Source organism: Oryx dammah, unplaced genomic scaffold (assembly GCF_014754425.2).
Source record: "Oryx dammah isolate SB20612 unplaced genomic scaffold, SCBI_Odam_1.1 HiC_scaffold_21, whole genome shotgun sequence".
Lineage (NCBI taxonomy): Eukaryota > Metazoa > Chordata > Mammalia > Artiodactyla > Bovidae > Oryx > Oryx dammah.
Window position 1 is genome coordinate 30,115,529 of NW_024070205.1, and position 18,786 is coordinate 30,134,314.

Here is an 18,786-nt window from a genome sequence, read left to right on the forward strand (position 1 = left end):
TCCAACCGCACCCGGGGCTGCAGAAGACGCTGGAGCAGTTCCACCTCAGCTCCATGAGCTCGCTGGGCGGCCCGGCCGCCTTCTCGGCGCGCTGGGCGCAGGAGGCCTACAAGAAGGAGAGCGCCAAGGAGGCGGGCGCGGCCGCGGTGCCGGCGCCGGTGCCCGCGGCCGCCGAACCCCCGCCGGTGCTGCACCTGCCCGCCATCCAGCCGCCGCCGCCCGTGCTACCTGGGCCCTTCTTCATGCCGTCCGACCGCTCCACGGAGCGCTGCGAGACCGTGCTGGAGGGCGAGACCATCTCGTGCTTCGTGGTGGGCGGCGAGAAGCGGCTGTGTCTGCCGCAGATCCTTAACTCCGTGCTGCGCGACTTCTCGCTGCAACAGATCAACTCGGTGTGCGACGAGCTTCACATCTACTGCTCGCGCTGCACGGCCGACCAGCTGGAGATCCTCAAAGTCATGGGCATCCTGCCCTTCTCGGCGCCCTCGTGCGGGCTCATCACCAAGACGGACGCCGAGCGCCTGTGCAACGCGCTGCTGTACGGCGGCGCCTACCCGCCGCCCTGCAAGAAGGAGCTGGCGGCCAGCCTGGCGCTGGGCCTGGAGCTCAGCGAGCGCAGTGTGCGTGTGTACCACGAGTGCTTCGGCAAATGCAAGGGGCTGCTGGTGCCCGAGCTCTACAGCAGCCCGAGCGCCGCCTGCATCCAGTGCCTCGACTGCCGCCTCATGTACCCGCCGCACAAGTTCGTGGTGCACTCGCACAAGGCCCTGGAAAACCGGACCTGCCACTGGGGCTTCGACTCGGCCAACTGGCGGGCCTACATCCTGCTCAGTCAGGACTACACGGGCAAGGAGGAGCAGGCGCGTCTCGGCCGCTGTCTGGACGACGTCAAGGAGAAGTTTGACTATGGCAACAAGTACAAGCGGCGGGTGCCCCGGGTGAGTGTCCCGTGGCAGCCGTGCCTGGGGAGTGGGAGTGAGGCCTGGAGAGGGCGAGGTGCCCTCCTGGGTCGGGGGCTCAGCCTCCCCCACACGTTTCAGGGTTAGGTTTTGTTTTGTGGAAACTTGGGGGTGTTGTTGGTGTCCCCATAGACTGCTCCATATCAGGAGGAAGGTCCTTTGGTCTGACTCCTAGGACTAGCTCCTTGCCTGGTTGGGAGCCTGGGAGGCAGGCCTGTTGGGGGAGGTGGTGAAGCCCTCCTGAGGCCCACAGCTGTTGCCCAGCTGGGTCGGCAGGGGCAGGCCTCTTTTGCCCTTAGTCCCAGGAAGTTTGATCCTGGCCGGTTCCAGTCTGGAGTCTCCAGCCCAGGCCTTCCTGGGGACCAGGGGGATGTCCAGGCTGAGTGGGGGGCAGGGAATCACCCTGGTCTTCCCACTCCCAGGCTGGCACACAGAGGGGTGCCTGCCCGTGTCCCCAGCAGGCGGAACTTGGCTGGGCAGGGCCTGTTTGTGCCTTGAAGTCTTGGGAGACAGACTCCAAAGCGAAGCCAGGTGTCTGGGCTGTGGTGGCCGGGGGCCGAGACTCGGCGACTCCAGCTTTGTGTGTGTGCCTGGCCTGCCAGAGAATGAGTCTCAGAGTCCCCCGTGTGGGGGCGAGGGCCACTTGGCACTGGGCTGGGGGACTGGTCAGCGGGCGCCTGAGGCTCTGAGTGTCAGGGGAGCCACTGGCCTGCGGTTTGTTTTGGATGTGCACGTTTTCTTCTGTCCTGTCCTCTGAGACGCAAAGGGCGAGGTGGGGAGGGCTGCTGGCCTGGGGTCTGTTGTTTGTTCGCCAGACGATGGATCCGTGTGATCCAGCCTGGCAGCTCCTGGCCACTCACTGGGGTCCACATCAGCTTTGCATGGCATCTCCCCCCTCCCCAAGTATTTGTAACTTTTCTTTTTGAGTATCCAGGCTTATTAAATTGCACACACAGAATGCTGCATTGGCTCTGCTATTCTTGGGAGGCCTAATTAATTCAGCTATTGCATCAAACTTTTTTTTCCGAATCTGTGAATAGATGTTCCCGCCCGGTTTTCTCTGGGCGCCCCTCCAGCGGAGTGTCAGAGTCTCCGGGAGCGGAGGAGGGGAGGGGAAGCCAGGCCTGTCGCCTGCGCTCGGGAGGCCCGCGTGCGCTCGTGGATGTGCTGGTGTTCCTGCCCTTGGCTCGGCTGGCGCCCAGGTGGCAGCTGTCTGCAGACCAGGGCTGGGATTGGGTGGGAGGAATGGTTTGAGTGGGCATTGTGGGTGGGGGAGGGTGCCGGCGTCAGGTCCCAGCAGGCTGATCGGGCCCCTCATTTCAGACTGGGAGCTGGCCGTGAGTGGCATGAGGGGTGTTCCCAGTGAACTGGGGGCCTCTCTGTTTGGGGTGCCTGCTCCCTCAATAGCCGTCGTGGCCCGAGGGCACCCTGTGTGCAGGATTGTGGTGGGTTCTGGCCGCCTGGATAAGCCTGTGGTTGAAAGGCTGTGGCAGGTCACTTAATGCAGGGTGGACAGGAGACGGTCTTGTCTGCAGGGTGTGTCTGTGTTTGTGTCCGAATCTGGGTCATGTGTGTTTGTGGTTGTCTTCCTGGGGTCGGCTGTGGCAGCTGCAGGCCCAGGCCTTGGCTTCCTTGCAGAAGGCCCTGCTGTTCTGAACATGAGTGTCCGTAGGCTCAGGGAAGGCCTGGCCTCAGCTTGTGGGCCCAGACCCTGCCAGGTGAGTGGGCAAGACGGCCCCCTGAGCCGCGGCCTCAGAGAGGGGGCCAGAGCCAGCTTTGGTGTCTGGTGATTCCCCAGATGGTCAGTGCCACCCTTTCCTCTTGTGCCCCCCCAGCGCTGCTTAGAGCTCTCATTGGTTCAGAAAGCTCCCCTGGGGATGCTGATGGTGATGTGATCATCCTGAGAGGTTGGGGTCTCCAGGCTGTGTGTCAGTACCACGTGTCGTCACAGAGGAGTCTGGGCCGGTGGTCCCGTGTGCCCCCGTCCAGGCCTCGGCTGTGCCACTATCCATGCTGGCTCCTGTGCTCTCCTGTCGCCCCCAGCTCAGTTATCCTGTTCTCTGGCCTCTGCCCATGGCTTTGGCTCTGTGACCGTGCACTTGGGAGTCCTGGGCTGTGTGGTCCTTTTCAGGTCTCCCCAGCACAGCCTGTCGGTGCGCCAGGGACACCCGACCCCAAGAGTGGGAAGGGGATTTCGGCCTCACGGTGGGGGGCTCATGGGGAGTTCGGGGGAAAAAGCTGCAGAGAAGACCCCCTCCCCAGGCTGCGGGCCTCTATTTGCTCCACCCCCTCCTGACAGAGTATTCACAGGATACATTTTGATTTCTCCACTTCTTTCTGTAGTTCATTTTAATATTTTTGATCTCCTGAGGCCCAGGACAAAAAGCAACAGAGAACGTGCTGGAACTGCTCTTTGTGGGGACCTCAGGTTCTGGTGAGATGAAGTAAGCAGATGTTTGTCCCAGGCACTGAGGGCTGCGGGGGTCACCTGGCTCTCTCGCCGCCAGCACTGGGGGGGGCTGCAAGGGGGCCTCCTGGGGTCCTGGGGCACAGTTGCCTTCACCTGCCCTGCGGTGCCTACAGCCTGAGCACAGCAGGGTGGCGGTTCCTGTGGTCGCTCCCACATGGGGACAGGGCTCCAGCCTGAGCCTGGAAACCCTTGAAGGTGGTGTGTCTGCGCATGCTGGCCTGGGGGCTGCTCCTCAGTGATGCCCCTCATACCATGGGGCCCCTCAAGACGTGCCTCCGGTCATCCAGCCACTGTCAGGGCTGGCGGGTCTGGCTGTGAGCTCCTCGGGGTGGCTCCTGTGTCCTGGCTCTGTCCCTCCTGGCTGCCTGACTGAGCAAGCATGCACCTCAGTTTCTGCGTGTTGAGACGGGGACAGTACGCACAGCAGTTGTTGGCGGTGTGTTGGGGATGTGTTTGGGTGATGAATGTTGTAGGTTGGCAAGGATATGTCTTCGCTGCTGGACCGTGTAGCCGTGAGGTAGGAGTCTCAGCCTCCCCACACCCCCTTCCCTTGTCTTCTGCCTGGTGGACTCCATCCCTCATATGATGGCCCTTGGGCTAAGCTGGATCTGTCAGTCATGAAAGGGGCATTGGTATGTGTCCCTCGTTTTGAGGGACGGCTGCTCATGGGCCAGGTGGGCGGCGGGGGTGCGCCGCCCCCCTGGGGCTGGAACTGGGCCGGCCCCTGCATGGTTGAGAAACAGGCTGTTGGGAACTGCTTCGCCTTCCGAAGGTCCTGCTTCCCAGGCTGGAGACCAGGGATGCTGTTTGCTGGTGGGGCCTCTTCCTTCAGTGCTGAGTCCCTGCAGGAGTCCACAGAATTGCCTGCCTGGCAGGGGCTCGTGGACTGAGGGGCCTCGTGTTGTGTGAGTGTCCAGAGTGGAGTCTGTGTGAACTCCCAGCAGTGGAGCCGTTTCCCCCATCACCTGGGGATGGCCAGGCCTTCAGCGTGGAGGAGCGTGGACTCTCAAAGTCCCTGGTGGGCAGTGGCTGAGGCTTTGATGAGGAAGATAGGCCATAGGGATTCCACTAAGTGGGCACGTGTTGTATGGTCAAGCTCAAGTGGCCGTGGGAGAGATGGTGTCAAGAACGTCCATTGGGCTGGAAGGGACTCTGGCCAGCCTGCCTCTCTCAGCACCTCTTTATTGTGGGGCTAGGCTCACAAATGCTCTCAGTCTGGGCACAGGTGTAGAGGTTTGGCTGTCCCTTCATCCACTGGCTTTGCTCGAGGTTTTTGTGGGCCCCATTGTGATTTCCTGGCTCCTGACGCTTTGCTGAGGAGGTGGGGTGCTGTTGGGTGATGCTCTGTAGCTAGGCTCCTGGATGGGCCCAGCCCTGCGTGCAGGAGGATGGAATCAGCATGTTGGGCTGGTCCTCGGTGAAGGCCCCAAAGCGAAGGCCCGGGACTCATCAAACGGGAAACAGCAGCCTCTGGTCAGCCGAGTGTGAGTGAGGGAGGGTGTGGGGGGCCAGCCGAGTGCCCTTATCTGCGTGTGGTGAGCAGGGCTGCATTGAGGTGGTCCTCTAGGTCGGGGCCTTCTGCCCATCAGCCCGTCTTCAGCCATCCTGCTGGTTTCTAGCACTTCTCTTTGGAACTGGGCGGGGCCGTCGGCTTGCTGGGGTCAGCAAGGTCCCTGAGTAGCCCTTGCCTCTGTCCCTGCTGCCTGTCTGGGGACCCTCGACCAATGCAGGGCTTTGAGAGTAGAGCTGTTGGCTCCCAACCTTGTTCACAGTCCGTCCGAGTACTGTCTGAGATGCCAAGCGAGGCCCACGAGGAAGTCTGGGGAGGTGACCGCCGGGCGCCGGGAAGGCCTGGGGGAGGCGGTGCTTCCGGGCCCTGCACCCTGGCCGTCTGGCGGGAGGTGTCCGTGGCCGGCGGCCGGACTCTCTGTGGCCCAGAGACTGTTACACAAGCAGCAATAATGTGTCTCTTTCTAAGGATTGCGAAAGTTGGGGAGGATTTCTCCACTGGAAGAATTATGCAAGTTTCAACTGAAATGTTTTTAAAAAGTTTCTTTGTTTTGAGTCAAAATATAGAGGCTGAATTATTTCCTTAAGATCTGTGAGAGCTGCGGGAGAGGGAAAAGCCTCCACTCTTCCCAGGGCCCTGCTTGCTTCCTTCTTTCCTTCCCTCCAGCTGCCCATCACAGGGGGTGGGGCGTGTTTGGGGGAGGTTGGGCCCCGAGGTCACGGGTGGGAGCTCCTGGCCACACGTGTCCGTGGATTAACAGGGGCCTGTCAGAGCCCCAAGAAGGGATGGGAAGTCGTTTCTGGGAGTGTGAAGCTGTCGCAGTGGGGTCTGAGGTGGGTTCCTGTTGGTGTCGAGTTAGAGCTGTGACTGGTCTCTGTGTGTCCACGTGAGTGGAGTGGGGCGGGTGGGGACTCAGGCTGTGTGTCCACAGTTGGCCGGCATGGCTCGGGCCCTGCGGGGTCCCAGGACAGGCGGAGGAGCCCGCACTGTGGCCCAGCTCTGTGTGTGCAGGGCCGGCTTCTCTGGTGGCCCGGGAGCAGCCGGGGTGCTATAGGGTTTACAGCGTTTGTCTCCTCTGATTTTACGTTTTTCACTTAGAAAGACTCAAAGAACGCTGCGACTTCTTGATTTTGCAGCTACAGATAATAATTCAGGAAGTCTCGGCGTGGCTCTGTGGCCGCGCAGCCCGCAGCGGTCGGGCCTGCCCCGCGGTCTGGGCTCTCCGGGGAGACCTTTTTGCGGCCGACCTGGGGGTTGTGTGTTTGTGGTTGTGTTGCTGGCTTCGTGTGGGCCCCCAGTTCCGGGCCCGGAATAAATACTTGTCGAATGACTCATGGAGACATGAAATCACTAATGTCAAGGTTTATTGGCAGCTTGGCGCTCGCTGGCTAGAAAAGGAAGGAGAGGGCACTTTCCCTGGAGTGCATGGAGCGGTCCTGTGGGGCCCCGGCTCAGGGCTGCTGGGGGTTCAGAGAGGGCTCCACCTGGACAGGCCCTGACGTGGCTCCCGCTTGGATGTTGGTTGGCTACTCTGAAAGGAATGTCCGTTGTTGAAAACAGGCTTCTCAGGGGCTACCATGCTGCCTGTCACAGAAAACGTGGTGACGGGTAGTGAGGGGGCTTTGTGTCTGTGGGGGAAGGAAGCTGGAGCCACTGGGCCTGAGGGTTGGCAGGACCGTGGGTGGTTGGAGCAGAGGGGGTCTGAGGGCCCCGGGCACCCGTGAGACCTCACTCAACCCCTGAGCCCCTGTGAGGGGTGTGGCCGAGTGGACGTGACCATCATGTAATGGGGAGGGTCTGAACCCCTGGGACAGGGCTGGCAGTGAGGAACAGGGCTGGGCTTTGGGACTGCAGGTGGGGGTCACCTGCATGTTGGGGGTCACCCACTGGGGGGCCCCGTGTGCCTGCGCCCACCTCCCTTTGAGCTGTTGGCCACATCCTCACAGCAGCCCAGCGGTGTGATTGGTGTCTGAGGACCTGGCTGGAACCTGGGCCTTCTCTGCACCCCATTCTCACCTCGTGGATCTCCTGGGCCACAGAGCGTTCTGGGAGGGCTGAGGGTCCAGGTTCGTGTGCAGTACACAACCCCCGATAGCAGAGCTCCTCCATCCGTGGCGCTTGCCAGCGACAGCCAAGAGGGCCCTGAGCCCTGGGGAGCCTGGCGGCCCTGCCGGCCTGGAGGGTGGGGGGCTGTGGCTGGGCCTGTGTGAGGCCAGCTTTCTCTGTGCACGTCTGTCGCCTTGGCTCTCTCGTGACCCCGTGGCACTGGTTTGCGGTTCAGGCCTGGTGGGTAGCTGCAGCATCCACGCACCACGCTGCGGTCCTCCGGTCCGTGTGAGCTGCCTTCAGAGCCTGACCTGCTCGCGGACTGGGGTCACTGTGGTCTCCAGAGGTGCTGGTGGTCCTCCCATGGCTGCCATGGTTCCGCCCGCCCGCCCCCGTGGATGCGTCCCGTTGGCCTGACGGTCTCCTCTTGCTGCCCTTCAGTTGTTGGAACAAGAGGGGCCCTCGGTCCTGGGGACGCCCTCGCCCTGTATGGGGCTGGGGCTTCTCTTGCAGGGACCCACAGGTCCGGCCATGGACAGAGAGCTGCAGAGTCTTCACAGAGAGCTGTGGGGCCTGGCTGGCCTCCCCTGCGCCTCCCAGCCCAGCTCCTCTGGTTGTCTGGGTCTGACTGTTGCCCTCAGTGGGGCGAGTGTGTCTCAGGTGTTCTCTGAGTCCCTGGAGGAGGTGGGGTGGGGGGCGGGGGCTGCGGTGCCGCCCTGAGGGGAGGGCAGGTGCATGTGTCCATGGGTGGTTCTGGAAGCTCCTGCCCAGCCCCTCCTCCAGGTCAAGGCACGGGGGAGTCTCTGCTGGCCTGGCTTCTACCTCCACCTGGGGTGGGGACCCCGGGCCTGGCATAGTCCCTGGGGTGCAGCCTTTGCACGTCCAGGGAAGGCAAGCTGGCTGTGCAGAGGCTGCTGGCTCCCCCCACCTGCCGCCTCCCACTTTCTGGTGTTAGAACCACGTTGCCCAAACCATTAAAAAAATTATACTCCCATGTTGAATGATATGCAAATGTAGTCAATTAAGCGAGGGGATTTTAATTAGCAGTTTAAGTTCATGTGTGAAGTGCCTAGCCTTAATTACTTGACAGTTTTGTTGTAAATTTGCTAAGTTTTTTTTTGCAGAACTATCAAAACTGTGATTTTTTTTTAACATCCTTGTATGTAATAAGTGTCGCCCAGCTTGCCTGACCCTAGTGGGTCTTGTCTGCATTTACAAAGCTCCTTAAACTGTGAAAACAAGGTAGGCCCTGGGCTGGCTCCTCGTGGCTCCGATAGTTAAACTGTGTTCTGAGTGGCCCGGGTGTGGGTGGCCGAGGGGTCCTGGGCTCCTGGGTGGTGGACCCGGGGACCCTCCTCCCAGCTGGGGTCTGGCTGCCTGCAATGGAGCTGGGGCCCGGCAGTGTACCGACAGGCGGGACCAGAGGACTGAGGCTGCAGCCTCTGCCCAGCAGACTTGGAATTCCCAAATTCCCAATCTTGCTGCTTCCCCTCCTCCAGGAAGGAGGCCCCCCTCCTGCTTCTGTGCACCCCCCCCCACTCAGTTCTTCTGCCGATGCGGCCCACCCAGCCTGGTGTCCAGTTTCTACTTCGGGAGGGGAGACATGTACTCTGTTTGTTGGATTCGGATTCGTGTTGGACTCGCCTTCCGTCTAGGGAGGATCTGCTTTAATTTTCCTGTTGCTGTCATTGAGGTGGTCTCAAGTCATCCGAGGTCTTCTGTGGTTTTTAGTGTCCCTCCCAGGTTTTATTATCTGAGCTCCAGGTGTTTCACATACGCAGTTAGGATTTAAATGTTCTCTTGAACTACCTTGAGATTTCTCTCAGGAGTCCATGTGACAGAGGCTCTGGCCGGGACCCTGCAGAGCAGGCGGCTGTGAGGGAGGGAGGGATGGGGTGCAAGCTTTTGGAGGGGCTTGAGGGAGAGCCACCTGGGCCTCTGCCTTTGCTTGCTTAAGTTTTGAGGGGTGAGCAGAGTGAGCCCGAAGGGTGATCCCAGGGCAGGTTCCTGCCCAGCGGTGAGCACCCACCGCCCAAAGGGCCAGCATGTGTGTGGACTTATAGTGGGTGGTAGTGTGGGGGCAGATTCAGGTGCCCGCGAGTGGGAAAGTGGTTCATGCAGACACATTCCTGGTTCCACACTGCTTTCATCTCACTCATTTCCCCTAATGCCTTCTCGCTAAAGCAGACCCCAGGCATCATTTCACACGTGAGTGTTTCAGTATCCGTCTAACAGATAAGGAATCGTGGAAAATCATTACCTTGGGGCTGTTAGCATGCCTGGCAAAGTTGGCAAAAAACAGTGTCTGAATGCCTGCGGGTCCCCAGCCTGTGTTCAGATCCCACGTCTCAGACATGGCTCTGCAGGCCTCCCTCATCCATGCCCCTGTGTACACGTGTGTCTTGTGCATGGCTGTGCCTTTGGGCAGCCACGGAGCACTTTGGTGAGCAGTCTGTGGTGTTGAGGGTCCTGGAATGTCTTTCACATCCAGGGCCAGGCTGTGTTTTTGTTATTATTCGAGAAGCTTCAGAGAGCGTCTTAACGTGGACTCCTGCCAGGAGCCTCAGTGCAGCAGTGTGGAAGGCCAGGTACACCTGCCGCCAGCTTCCAGCCCCGCCACTCCACCATCCTGAGCATCCCTGTGTTGACCTGTGTCCAGGGTGACTGTGGCCCTCACCTCGACCTCGTAGCTGGGGCTGGTCCCTCTTCTTGTGTGACTGGCATCGGGCCTCCAGTGCGGGCACCCACGGATGGGACTGTGGTGCATCCTTGCTGCAGGCGTGTGCATGTGTGTCTGGGTCAGAGGTCACGCTCAATTGTTTTGTTCAGGGAGGGCGGGGCCTGTGTCCCGAGGGGCCTCAGATCAATGGTCACCGCAGGCACATCGCCTCTGATGCCCGGGACTTGAGCTGAGGCTCTCATAGGAGACTTGGCGGCTCAGAGCGAGCTCCCAGCCTTGTTGGTTGCACTTCCATTTGTCCCATTTGGTTGCTCACACACAGGGTGCCTGTACTTCTCTGGGTGTTCCCTTGGAAGACTCTGACCCAGAGAGGCAGGTCGTCTTCATGGATTCTTGATTTTGTTGCCAAGAGTCTCCCTCTTAACAGCATCAGGTACCTGCCTACGTTCCTCCATCCTCACAGCCTTAGTCACTGTCGTTCAGAATAGCCTTGTTGAAGGGGAGTATCTCATTGGTTCATTTTTTCCTAAAGGAGTTGGCTATTTTATTATTTTTAGTTTTTTTTTTCCCTATAATTTTCCTTGTGTGTGTTGTTCTTTATTGTGGTAAAATGACAGTTACCATAAAAAGCACCTTCCTGCTTTTTTTAAGTGCACAGCTCAGTAGCATTGGGCACATTATCGTTGTTGGGCAGCCATCCCCACCATCATCTCCAGGACTTTCTCCTCTTCCCAAACTGAAGCTCTGCCCCCTCCCCCTCCCCCGGCCCCCACCCTCCTATTTTGTGTCTCTGTGACTCTAACTCCTCCAGGGGCCTCCGAGAAGTGGAAGCACATAGGATGACTCCTCTTACGTCTGGTTTGTCTCACTCCTCGTCGTGTCCTAAGGTCTGTCCTCCGTGGAGCAGGTGTTGGTGTCGGGACCGCCTCCCTGTTTAAGGCTGGATCCTGTTCTGTTGTGTGGATGGACCGCATTCTGTTTGTCCGTCATCTGATGCCAGGCACCTGGGTTGCTTCTGTGTTTCGGTTGCTGTGCATGGGGCACGTCCCTGCTCTCAGTTCTGCAGGGCATGTCCTCTCTGGTGGAATTGCTGGGTCACACGGTGGGTCTGTGTCTGCTCCTTGAGCAGCCTCTGTACTGGCTTCCTCGGCAGAGGTGCGCCGCGTCCCAGGTTCCCCATGTCCTCGCCAGCACTGGTTTCTGGGTTTTGACAGTATTTGTCCTGAGGGGTGTGAGGCTGTCTCACTGTGCTGTTGATTTGTGTCCCCTGATGATCAGTGATGTTGAGCATCTTGTCATGGGCTCGTTGGTTGTGTGAGTATGTTGGCCTCTGAGGTTTAGCCGGTGAGCTTGACGTGAGTCTGTCCTCTCTGGAGTCTTATGTCCTGCCCCTGTTTCTTGAGAAAGTTTTTTAGAGAGGAAGTGGTGGTCTTCTCATGCTTTTCCCCACACAGAGACCGGAGTCTCTGCCTTTTAATCTTGTCACCACACGGGGGTTGCGTGTTGGGCCCAGAGCAGGGGGACACCCACCTGTGTTCTGGATAGCTTGAGGGCCGCTCTGGGCAGGAGAGCCTGCTGCTGGATGTGGACTTTCCCTCTGGCTCCGGGACAGCCAGGAGCCCACGCCCAGGACCACCGGCCACTTGGCGTTCTCTCTCCGCATTGGACATAGTTTCCTGAATGACTGGTGCCTGTGCCCCTCTCATGGCCTTTGGGTCCAGCCCAGCTTCCAACCATGATTTCCACTAGTTTGTCTCCGTTGGTTTCAGAAGGCCACGGTGACAGGTGGTCCGGGAGACACTGGCTGTCCAGGCAGACCAGGCTGCTCCAGGCCCTGACTGGTGGCCCTGGCCACGGTGGGCTGTGCCCCCACTGCCCACATCCCAGCCCCAGGGCTGCCTTGCCGGAGCAGTTGAGTGGCCTCTGAACCAACCCAGATGTTTGGTTTCCAGACGCCCCCATCTTGGTCTCTTGCAGGAGCAGGAGTGGGCGTGGACCCGAAGGCCAGGGACCGGGAGAAGTGACCCTCTGCTTCTTTGTCCACTTTGTCTTAGCTGTTGAATATTGATGAGAGGCTGGGGTGTGAGGGCGCCCTGCTGCGTAGCTCTTGAAAGGAGGGTCCTTGATTTTTGTTTTGCAAATACTGCCAGGTTTCCCTGCTGCGTAAGGGTGAAGCCACTGGTTGGATTCAAAAGGAAGGCCTGGTGGTGGGAACCTGGGCAGGGCCTGCAGGGACCTCAGTGAGGGTGGCTCTTTGTGCTCTGGTTGAAGAAAGAAAGAGGAGTTGGAAACTGTTTGGGGTGGGAGGGCCCCCACCCCCTCTGCCCCACCTGCTGCCCACAGTGAGTAGAAAGCACTGTCTTTGGATCTAATTTTAACCTCTTTCTTACCCCATTTTCTTTGTGCAGATGTTAGCAAGTATAATTTTTTGGTATTTCTGGTGAAGTACAAGTTTCTAGAAGTCTAGAGAGGCAGCATTGCTTAATGGTTAGGGGCAGGGATCCTTAAACTTGATTGCTGGGAATTCCCTGGCGGTCCAGTGGATAGGATGTAGCCTTTTCACTGCTGAGGGCATGGGTTTGATCCCTGGTCAGGTGAACTAAGATGCTTCAAGACACGTAGTGTGGCAAAAACAAAAAGAAAAAAGAAAAACATTGGCCTTTTTTTTTTTTTTTGATTAAAAAAAACAGATATAGCCCACTTGATTCCTGGGGCCAGATCCTGGCTCGGCCAACTTCTCGCTTGTATTAGAGGCTTCGTCAGTTCCCTGGGCCCTGGTGTCTCCGTCTGTAAAGTGGGTGGGGGAGTGGGGTGCCCTCCTCTCATCCGTCATTATGAAGGCCCAGCACTGCGCCCGGCCCTCTCTCTGTCTTCCTAAGCTGGGGCATTTGACAGGAGGCAGTGGGCCGGACAGGCCATCCCAGGAGCCCGGCCGGGCCCACGTGTGGGCATACACAGGCTGGCACAGTGGCCTCCTTGCAGCCAAGCGGGCCAGCGGATGGGCGCCAGCAGGTGCTCTGAGTGGAGCACACAGTGTGCTGGGCGGCCAGGCTCCCTGTGCCAACAGTAGCTCTGGGTAGCCTGGGGCCTGTGCAGTGTGTGGTCAGTGTGCCCCATGCTGGCTGCCCTGATGGACTTGTAGAGTCGCAGCTGACTTCCATGCTGGGTCCCAGATGAGGCTGGTGCTAGTGCGTTTGCCCCTGTGTGGGGTCCTTTTGGAATGCTGGGAGCTGCCTGTCCTGGGTCCCCTGGGCTCTGTATGCAGCCAGGTGTGTGTGTGCGGACCCAGGTGTCCACTGCAGCATGGTACTTGGTGACAGGCTGGGGAAGTCCCTTCTCTGTCAGGTGCAGCCTCCAGGTGTCCCCTGGACAGAAGGAGGACCCGCATCCTGTTTGAGCAGGGCAGGTGGTTTGGGTTTTCAGATGGGAAGATGGGAAGACTGGGGGTAACTCTTCACATGGGGACTTGGGTAAACGGCCAGCAGTGGTCAGCGCCTCATCCACAGCCTTGCTCTCAGTGCAGCAGCACTGATCCCAGAGCCGTTCTTACCCATAAAGATGAGGTTTTCTGGAAAGCAGAAACAAGGCAGTGTGTCAGGAACCCTCTTAGGGAGGCTTGCTCATTCCTCTCTTGGGGCAGAGCCTCGGGAGGGAGGAGCCCGGGGGCAGCAGCCAGGGTCTAGGGTCTTGGCTGGGGGTTGGCGAGGGGGGGGGTCCCATCCGCCTGCTCCTTGTCGCTGCAGGTCCTCACATGCTGGATTATGCATCACCCTTGCAGAGAGTTGAACAGAATCGGAGATCTGTTTTTCAAACTAGGGTTTGTTACTGTTTAGGAAATTTGGAATTTTGAGAGGTTTCTCTTGCCATTGTTACATTTCTGATGCTTTTAGGTCCGATTTAGAGAAACCATTCAGTGTCATTTGCAAGATGTCGCAAGATGTCATTGCCCTGCCCAAGCTGGGCGTTCCCAGAGCGCCGCTGTCCCTTCTTGGCACGTGTTCTTGTGTCCTTACGCCAGGGGGTGGCTTCCATGCCCCTGCGGGTGGCTTCCACGCCCCTGTGGACAGAGGAGCAGCCAGCCACCCGTTGGTGAATCTGCCGCCTCTCCTTGGTTCAGGGCTTTATATTTTTTATTTGTTGTGTACTTGGTTGCACCGGGTCTTTGTTGTGGCACACAAGATCTTTTAGCTGTGGTGTGTGGGATCTATCCTTGATGAGGGATCGAACCCAGGTCCCCTGCGCTGGGAGCACAGAGTCTTACCCACTGGATCACCAGGGAAGTCCCTGGGGCTTTTTTATTATAGGAAATTTTCAAACCTGCAGTGAAGCTTTGAGGCAGGTTCCCCAGGGTTCACTCCCATTGTCCTGCTGCATTGGAGGGAGAGTGTCCGATGCTGTGGTCCTTGGTGGGTGACAGTGGGGGCCCGGCTGCAGTACCATCATGCTCCTCGTCCACTCAGCCCTCCTGCAGCAGTTTGCTTCTGCCCAGGACCCACTAGGATGGGCCCTGCGATCTAGCGTCTCTGTCTGAGCCTGTCCGCTGGGATCCCCCCACCTGTGTTCCTGCCTGACACAGCGTCAGAAGGGCAAGGGGCTGTCCTGTGGGCACGTGCCTTGTGTGTCTCCTGGCTGGTGTCGGTGGCAGGCTTGGAGCCCCCCTCCCCTCGGGGATGGCAGCTTCGCCCACACTCGTGGTGAGTCTGCTTCTTCCCTCTGTGGTTAATAAATAATCTGTGGGCAGACTTTAGACCCTGGCGGTGTCCAGTCCCCGTGAACTTGCTCCTGGTGGGTTGGCTGTCCCTCCAGGGTGCTGCCTGACCTGCTGCCTGCTGCTCCTCTCTCTCCTCCCCTCCCCCCTCCCTTCCCCGTTCCTCCTCCCCTCCCTCCTCCTCCGGCTGGTTGGTGTCACCAGATTAGCCCCAGACAGTGTTGCGGTCATTCCTGCCATTATTCGATGCCTCAGTCATCCTCTTTGGGCCACCTGCTAGGGACTCAGTCTCTCCCAGTGGCTTTTCTCTGACCCCCGACCCCTGCCCGACACCCCCACACCTCCCTGCAGCGTGTGGCCCATCCCCTCCTGACTGTAAGGCAGCTGGTCACTGGGGGTTTAGACACAGATGCAGCCCCTTGATGTGGTCACACCTGCCCCCCAGCAGGAGCCCCCGGGGGTGGGTGGGTTCCAGTCTCAGGGTTGTGTCACGGTGGAGCAGCAGTCGGTGGCTGCTGACAGTAGAGGGTCTCGCTGCCCGTGAAAGTTGGGCCATTTTCCGCGTCTTGTTGTGGGTCATGGATGAGACCCGAGCCACTTCCCCGATTTCTGTCCTGGGCCTCCCATAGGGCTGCATCTGTCACCGTTTCACTCTGAGCCCAGAGGCTATGTCTGTGCCTGTGTTCCCTCCGCCCTGGATGTGCCCTGCCCTGGGGTCACTCACGCTTTTCCTGCCTGGGATGCTTCCAGGTTCCCGCGTGACACATGGGGTCAGGAGGGGAGGGCGCCTGGTGGGCTGCACGCCCTCCAGATGCCTGTTACTTCAGTTTGAGGTCGAATGGAGAGGATTGAAAACCGTCCCTTTTCCCCCATTTAAAAAACGAATCTTTATTCTACCTCAAATTTCTGAAAGCTCTGTAAAGTTAAAAAAAAAAATAATAATAAGGGGTTGATTCATTTTAGCTGCCCTAATAAGAAAGATGTTGTTCAGTCACTAAGTTGTGTCCGACTCTTTGGGACTCCAAGGACTGCCGCACGCCAGGCTTCCTTGCCTTTCACCATCTCCTGGAGTTTGCTCAGACTCGCGTCCATTGAGTCAGTGATTCCATCTAACCATCTCATCCTGTCACCCCTTCTCCTTCTGCCTTCAGTCTTTCCCAACATCAGGGTCTTTTTCAATGAGTCAGCTCTTCACATCAAAGTATTGGACCAAAGTATTGACCAAAGTATTGGAGCTTCAACATGAGTCCTTCCAATGAATATTCAGGGTTGATTTCCTTTAGGATTGACTGGTTTGATCTCCTTGCTGCCTGGATTGAGACTCTCAATCTTCCCCAGCACCATAATTTGAAAGAAGCATCAATTCATGGTGCTTAGCCTTCTTTATGGTCCAGCTCTCATATCCATACATGACTACTGGGAAAACCAGAGCTTTGAATGCAAGTGTTTTGAGAGTAGTAGTCACTGTTCCAGGATGAGGTCCTGCCCTTGGAGTGACCTGATGGTCTGAAGGTCCTCTGGGTCATGGTAGTGGGGGTGGTGGGGGTCATGATCCCAATAGGTGGCCCAAGGCCTCTGTGGCTGGGAAGGTGACCCCAAGTTCTGGGCCCTGTGCTGGGGACACAGCCTCCCATACCTGCTGAGAGCTTCTGTCTCTGTCAGCTGCTGACCACGGTGTGATGCGAGAGCCTGAATGCAAGGACAGGCACCTAGGAGAAGACAGACCTTGAAGACACACTGGGCCACAGCCACCTTCCCCTCCAGTCTTCCCACATAGTCCATGGCCCTCCGGAGAGGACCAAGCATGTATCCTCACAGCCCCTCCCAGCTTGAGGTTGGTTCCTTGGTGAGGCCAGTGTTGGGCCAGTGCCAGGCTCTGCCAGGAGTACCTGTGGGTCTTGCTATTGGCAGAAGGTTCTAACAAGAACATAAGGATGGCCTGATTGGAATGAATATTTAGGATCTGATTTGATTAAAGTTGCTTTGGCTAATCTGTGGGGTACTATGTACCATGGGTCACAGCCTCATCCATCCCGATCTGCAGCCAAGCACCCCGCCAGCACCCCCCGCCCCACGGTCAGTGAGCATGGGCATCGTGGGGCTGGGGGCCTCAGGTCCTCCCCGACGAGGCTCCCAAAGCAGCGCGTGTGCTTGTTTTCAATGTACCCTGTGTGTATCCCTGTGTCCAGGTCCCAGGGAGGGGAGAGAGACATTGTGTGGGTCTCTTTAGACGGGCCCTTCGAGGAGACAGCATGTGAAGCTGAATTCTCTCAAACCTTCCTTGCACACGTGCCTGGTGACCAAGGCTGCCGCCGCCACCAGGGGCCTTGCTCTTATTCCTGAGAACTTGTTCCAGCGTGCGTGTGTGCATGCTTAGTCGCTCAGTTGTGACCCCATGTGACTCTCTGTGACCCCATGGGCTGTAGCCCGCCAGGCTCCTCTGTCCATGGGATCATGCATTTGTTAGTAAGTGCCTGGGAGTGAGGCGGAGGCTGAGACAGGCCCCTTGGGGATGAGGAGGAGTTGGCCCTGGCTGTGCTTCCAGCTGGGTGCCATGTGCAGGCCTGGCCTGCCTGCCACTTGCAGGGCCCGAGGGGGTGGGGGGAGCGGCATGTGTGAGCAGCGGGCAGAGCAGGGCCTCCCTGTGGCACTTTCTGTCACCTGGGGCCCCAGAGCCATTAGTTGAGGGCCTTGCCTCCACCTTGTCTGGGCGTCAGGTTTTGTGTGGCTCATGTGGAACTGAGGGACCTTCATTCAGAAGCTGGAGGATATGTGGCCCTGGGAAGCCTAGCATGAGTGGAAAGAAGCCTCACAGCTGCCCGGTGGCGTGAGGGGTACAGAGGGGTGGGGGTGACCCATCAGCCAAGGCCTTGGCCAGGCCTGGCACTGATGGCCCCTGTCTGTCGTGGGCTGAAGTGGACCCCAGGGACTGCTGCAGGGTGGCATTGCCTTCTGGACTCCTCACACCTGCCCTACTCATCCCCTGCGAGGTCTGCTCTGATGGGGAGCCATCCCAGGCCCCACGCACACCCAGCATGCCTGCCACCTTTGCAGTGCCACATAGCCCTTGCCACGGGAGGGGACTGTGGACTGTGCTCACTGGATCCCCTCTGCCCCCTGCCCCTGCAGTCAACAGAAGGGCTGGAGGTACCAGACCTCCCTGGGCCCCGGGGGACCCTGACAGTAGCAGGGGAGGTCGAGGGCCGTGTGAGCACCCTTTGGGCTGCAGTCCTGCAGGTCTGAGCGCCTGTGGCCAGGAGCTGTCCTGAACTGTGCTGCGGTGTTTCAGGCGCCCCAGGCATGTTCCTTGGTGGGTCCAGGGGAACTTCTCTGTGTCTCCGAGACTTTCTGAGACTCGTGGGAGCTTCTCGTCCATCTCTAGATGCTGATTCTGTAGAGTCGGGAACGCCTGCCGTGTTGACTGGGCTGTCATTCTGCGAGGTGCACCTGCTTGGAGTGCTAGCCGGCCTCTTGCCGACCCCTCTACCCTTAGATGAAGCGCCATCCAGCCGTGATGGACTTGTTTCCAGTTTTGGCACTGATGGAAGGGCTGACCCAGGCTCTCCTGCCCATCAGGGAGATAACAGGGTGCAAGAACCCCTTGCAAGGACCACTAATGTCTCTCATTGCTCTGCCCCTTGAGTCACCCTGCAGTGGAGCTGCCTTCTCTCAGGAATGGCCAGACCGAAAGGTCAGGATCCTTGTCGGCTGCTGTCCATTTTGGTTTACTTGGTGCTCAATCTGGACATGCTGACGTACACCCTCTGGCTGTCAGATAGCCCTTGTGTGCGCTCCTGCTCGTCACCGTAGCCTCTGGGCGGGAGCAGAGTTAGGACCTTCTGTTTGTTTCTGATGTCCTCAGGGTCTAGGCCAGCCGACTCTGGTGACTCAGCCTTTGCCGGTGGGATCGTGATGTCCTGGATGGGCACAGCCATGGCGGCTCTTCTTCCTCCAGATGCCCTGTCCCCCTGTGGGGCACAGGTGGGACCTTTAGCCCCATGCTGCCCAGTAAGGCCCGCTTTGTCAAGTGGTAGGAGGTGTAGGCTTGTACCCTCACTGCCCAGGCACACAGACATCATTTCTTCATCTGTCTGGGGTTTGAGGGTGTGATATTTGTTTTTATCATTACACAGGTGTCCTCTTACAGCTGAAGGGCAGAAGGCCCAAACTCAGTGTCCCCATCCTGTCTTCCCCACTTGCCATTGGGCAGGGGCTTCCTGTGGTTCACAGCTTGTCATCTGTTGACTCCATGTTCCTCAGTCACCTCCAGGCCTGCCCAAGCTGGTGTGTCTCAGGTCTGGATAAATCGACCCTTCGTGCTGACCACTGTGACTGTGGGACTGTTTATCCCGAGCTGGTGGACAAGTTCTGACCTCACTTGCTGTCTGCTCTGGGTCCTGCATGCTGACAGGT

The 18,786-nt window shown here is 58.6% G+C and overlaps 1 protein-coding gene and 1 long non-coding RNA gene across 2 annotated transcripts in view; both read left to right on the forward strand.

Moving 5' to 3' along the window:
• Nucleotides 1-5: 5 nt before the first annotated feature.
• Nucleotides 6-18,786, forward strand: part of SKI (SKI proto-oncogene) — a gene marked incomplete at its 5' end in the record, with an annotated part of 54,401 nt that continues 35,620 nt past the window's right edge. Inside the window, one exon of the mRNA XM_040262824.1 lies at nucleotides 6-938. Coding sequence (XP_040118758.1) covers nucleotides 6-938 — 933 coding nt within the window. The remainder of the gene's footprint in view (nucleotides 939-18,786) is intronic.
• The window catches only part of LOC120880647, a 7,145-nt gene continuing 2,254 nt past the window's right edge, over nucleotides 13,896-18,786 (forward strand). The window contains exon 1 of the long non-coding RNA XR_005725074.1: nucleotides 13,896-18,784. This is a non-coding gene — a long non-coding RNA (uncharacterized LOC120880647). The remainder of the gene's footprint in view (nucleotides 18,785-18,786) is intronic.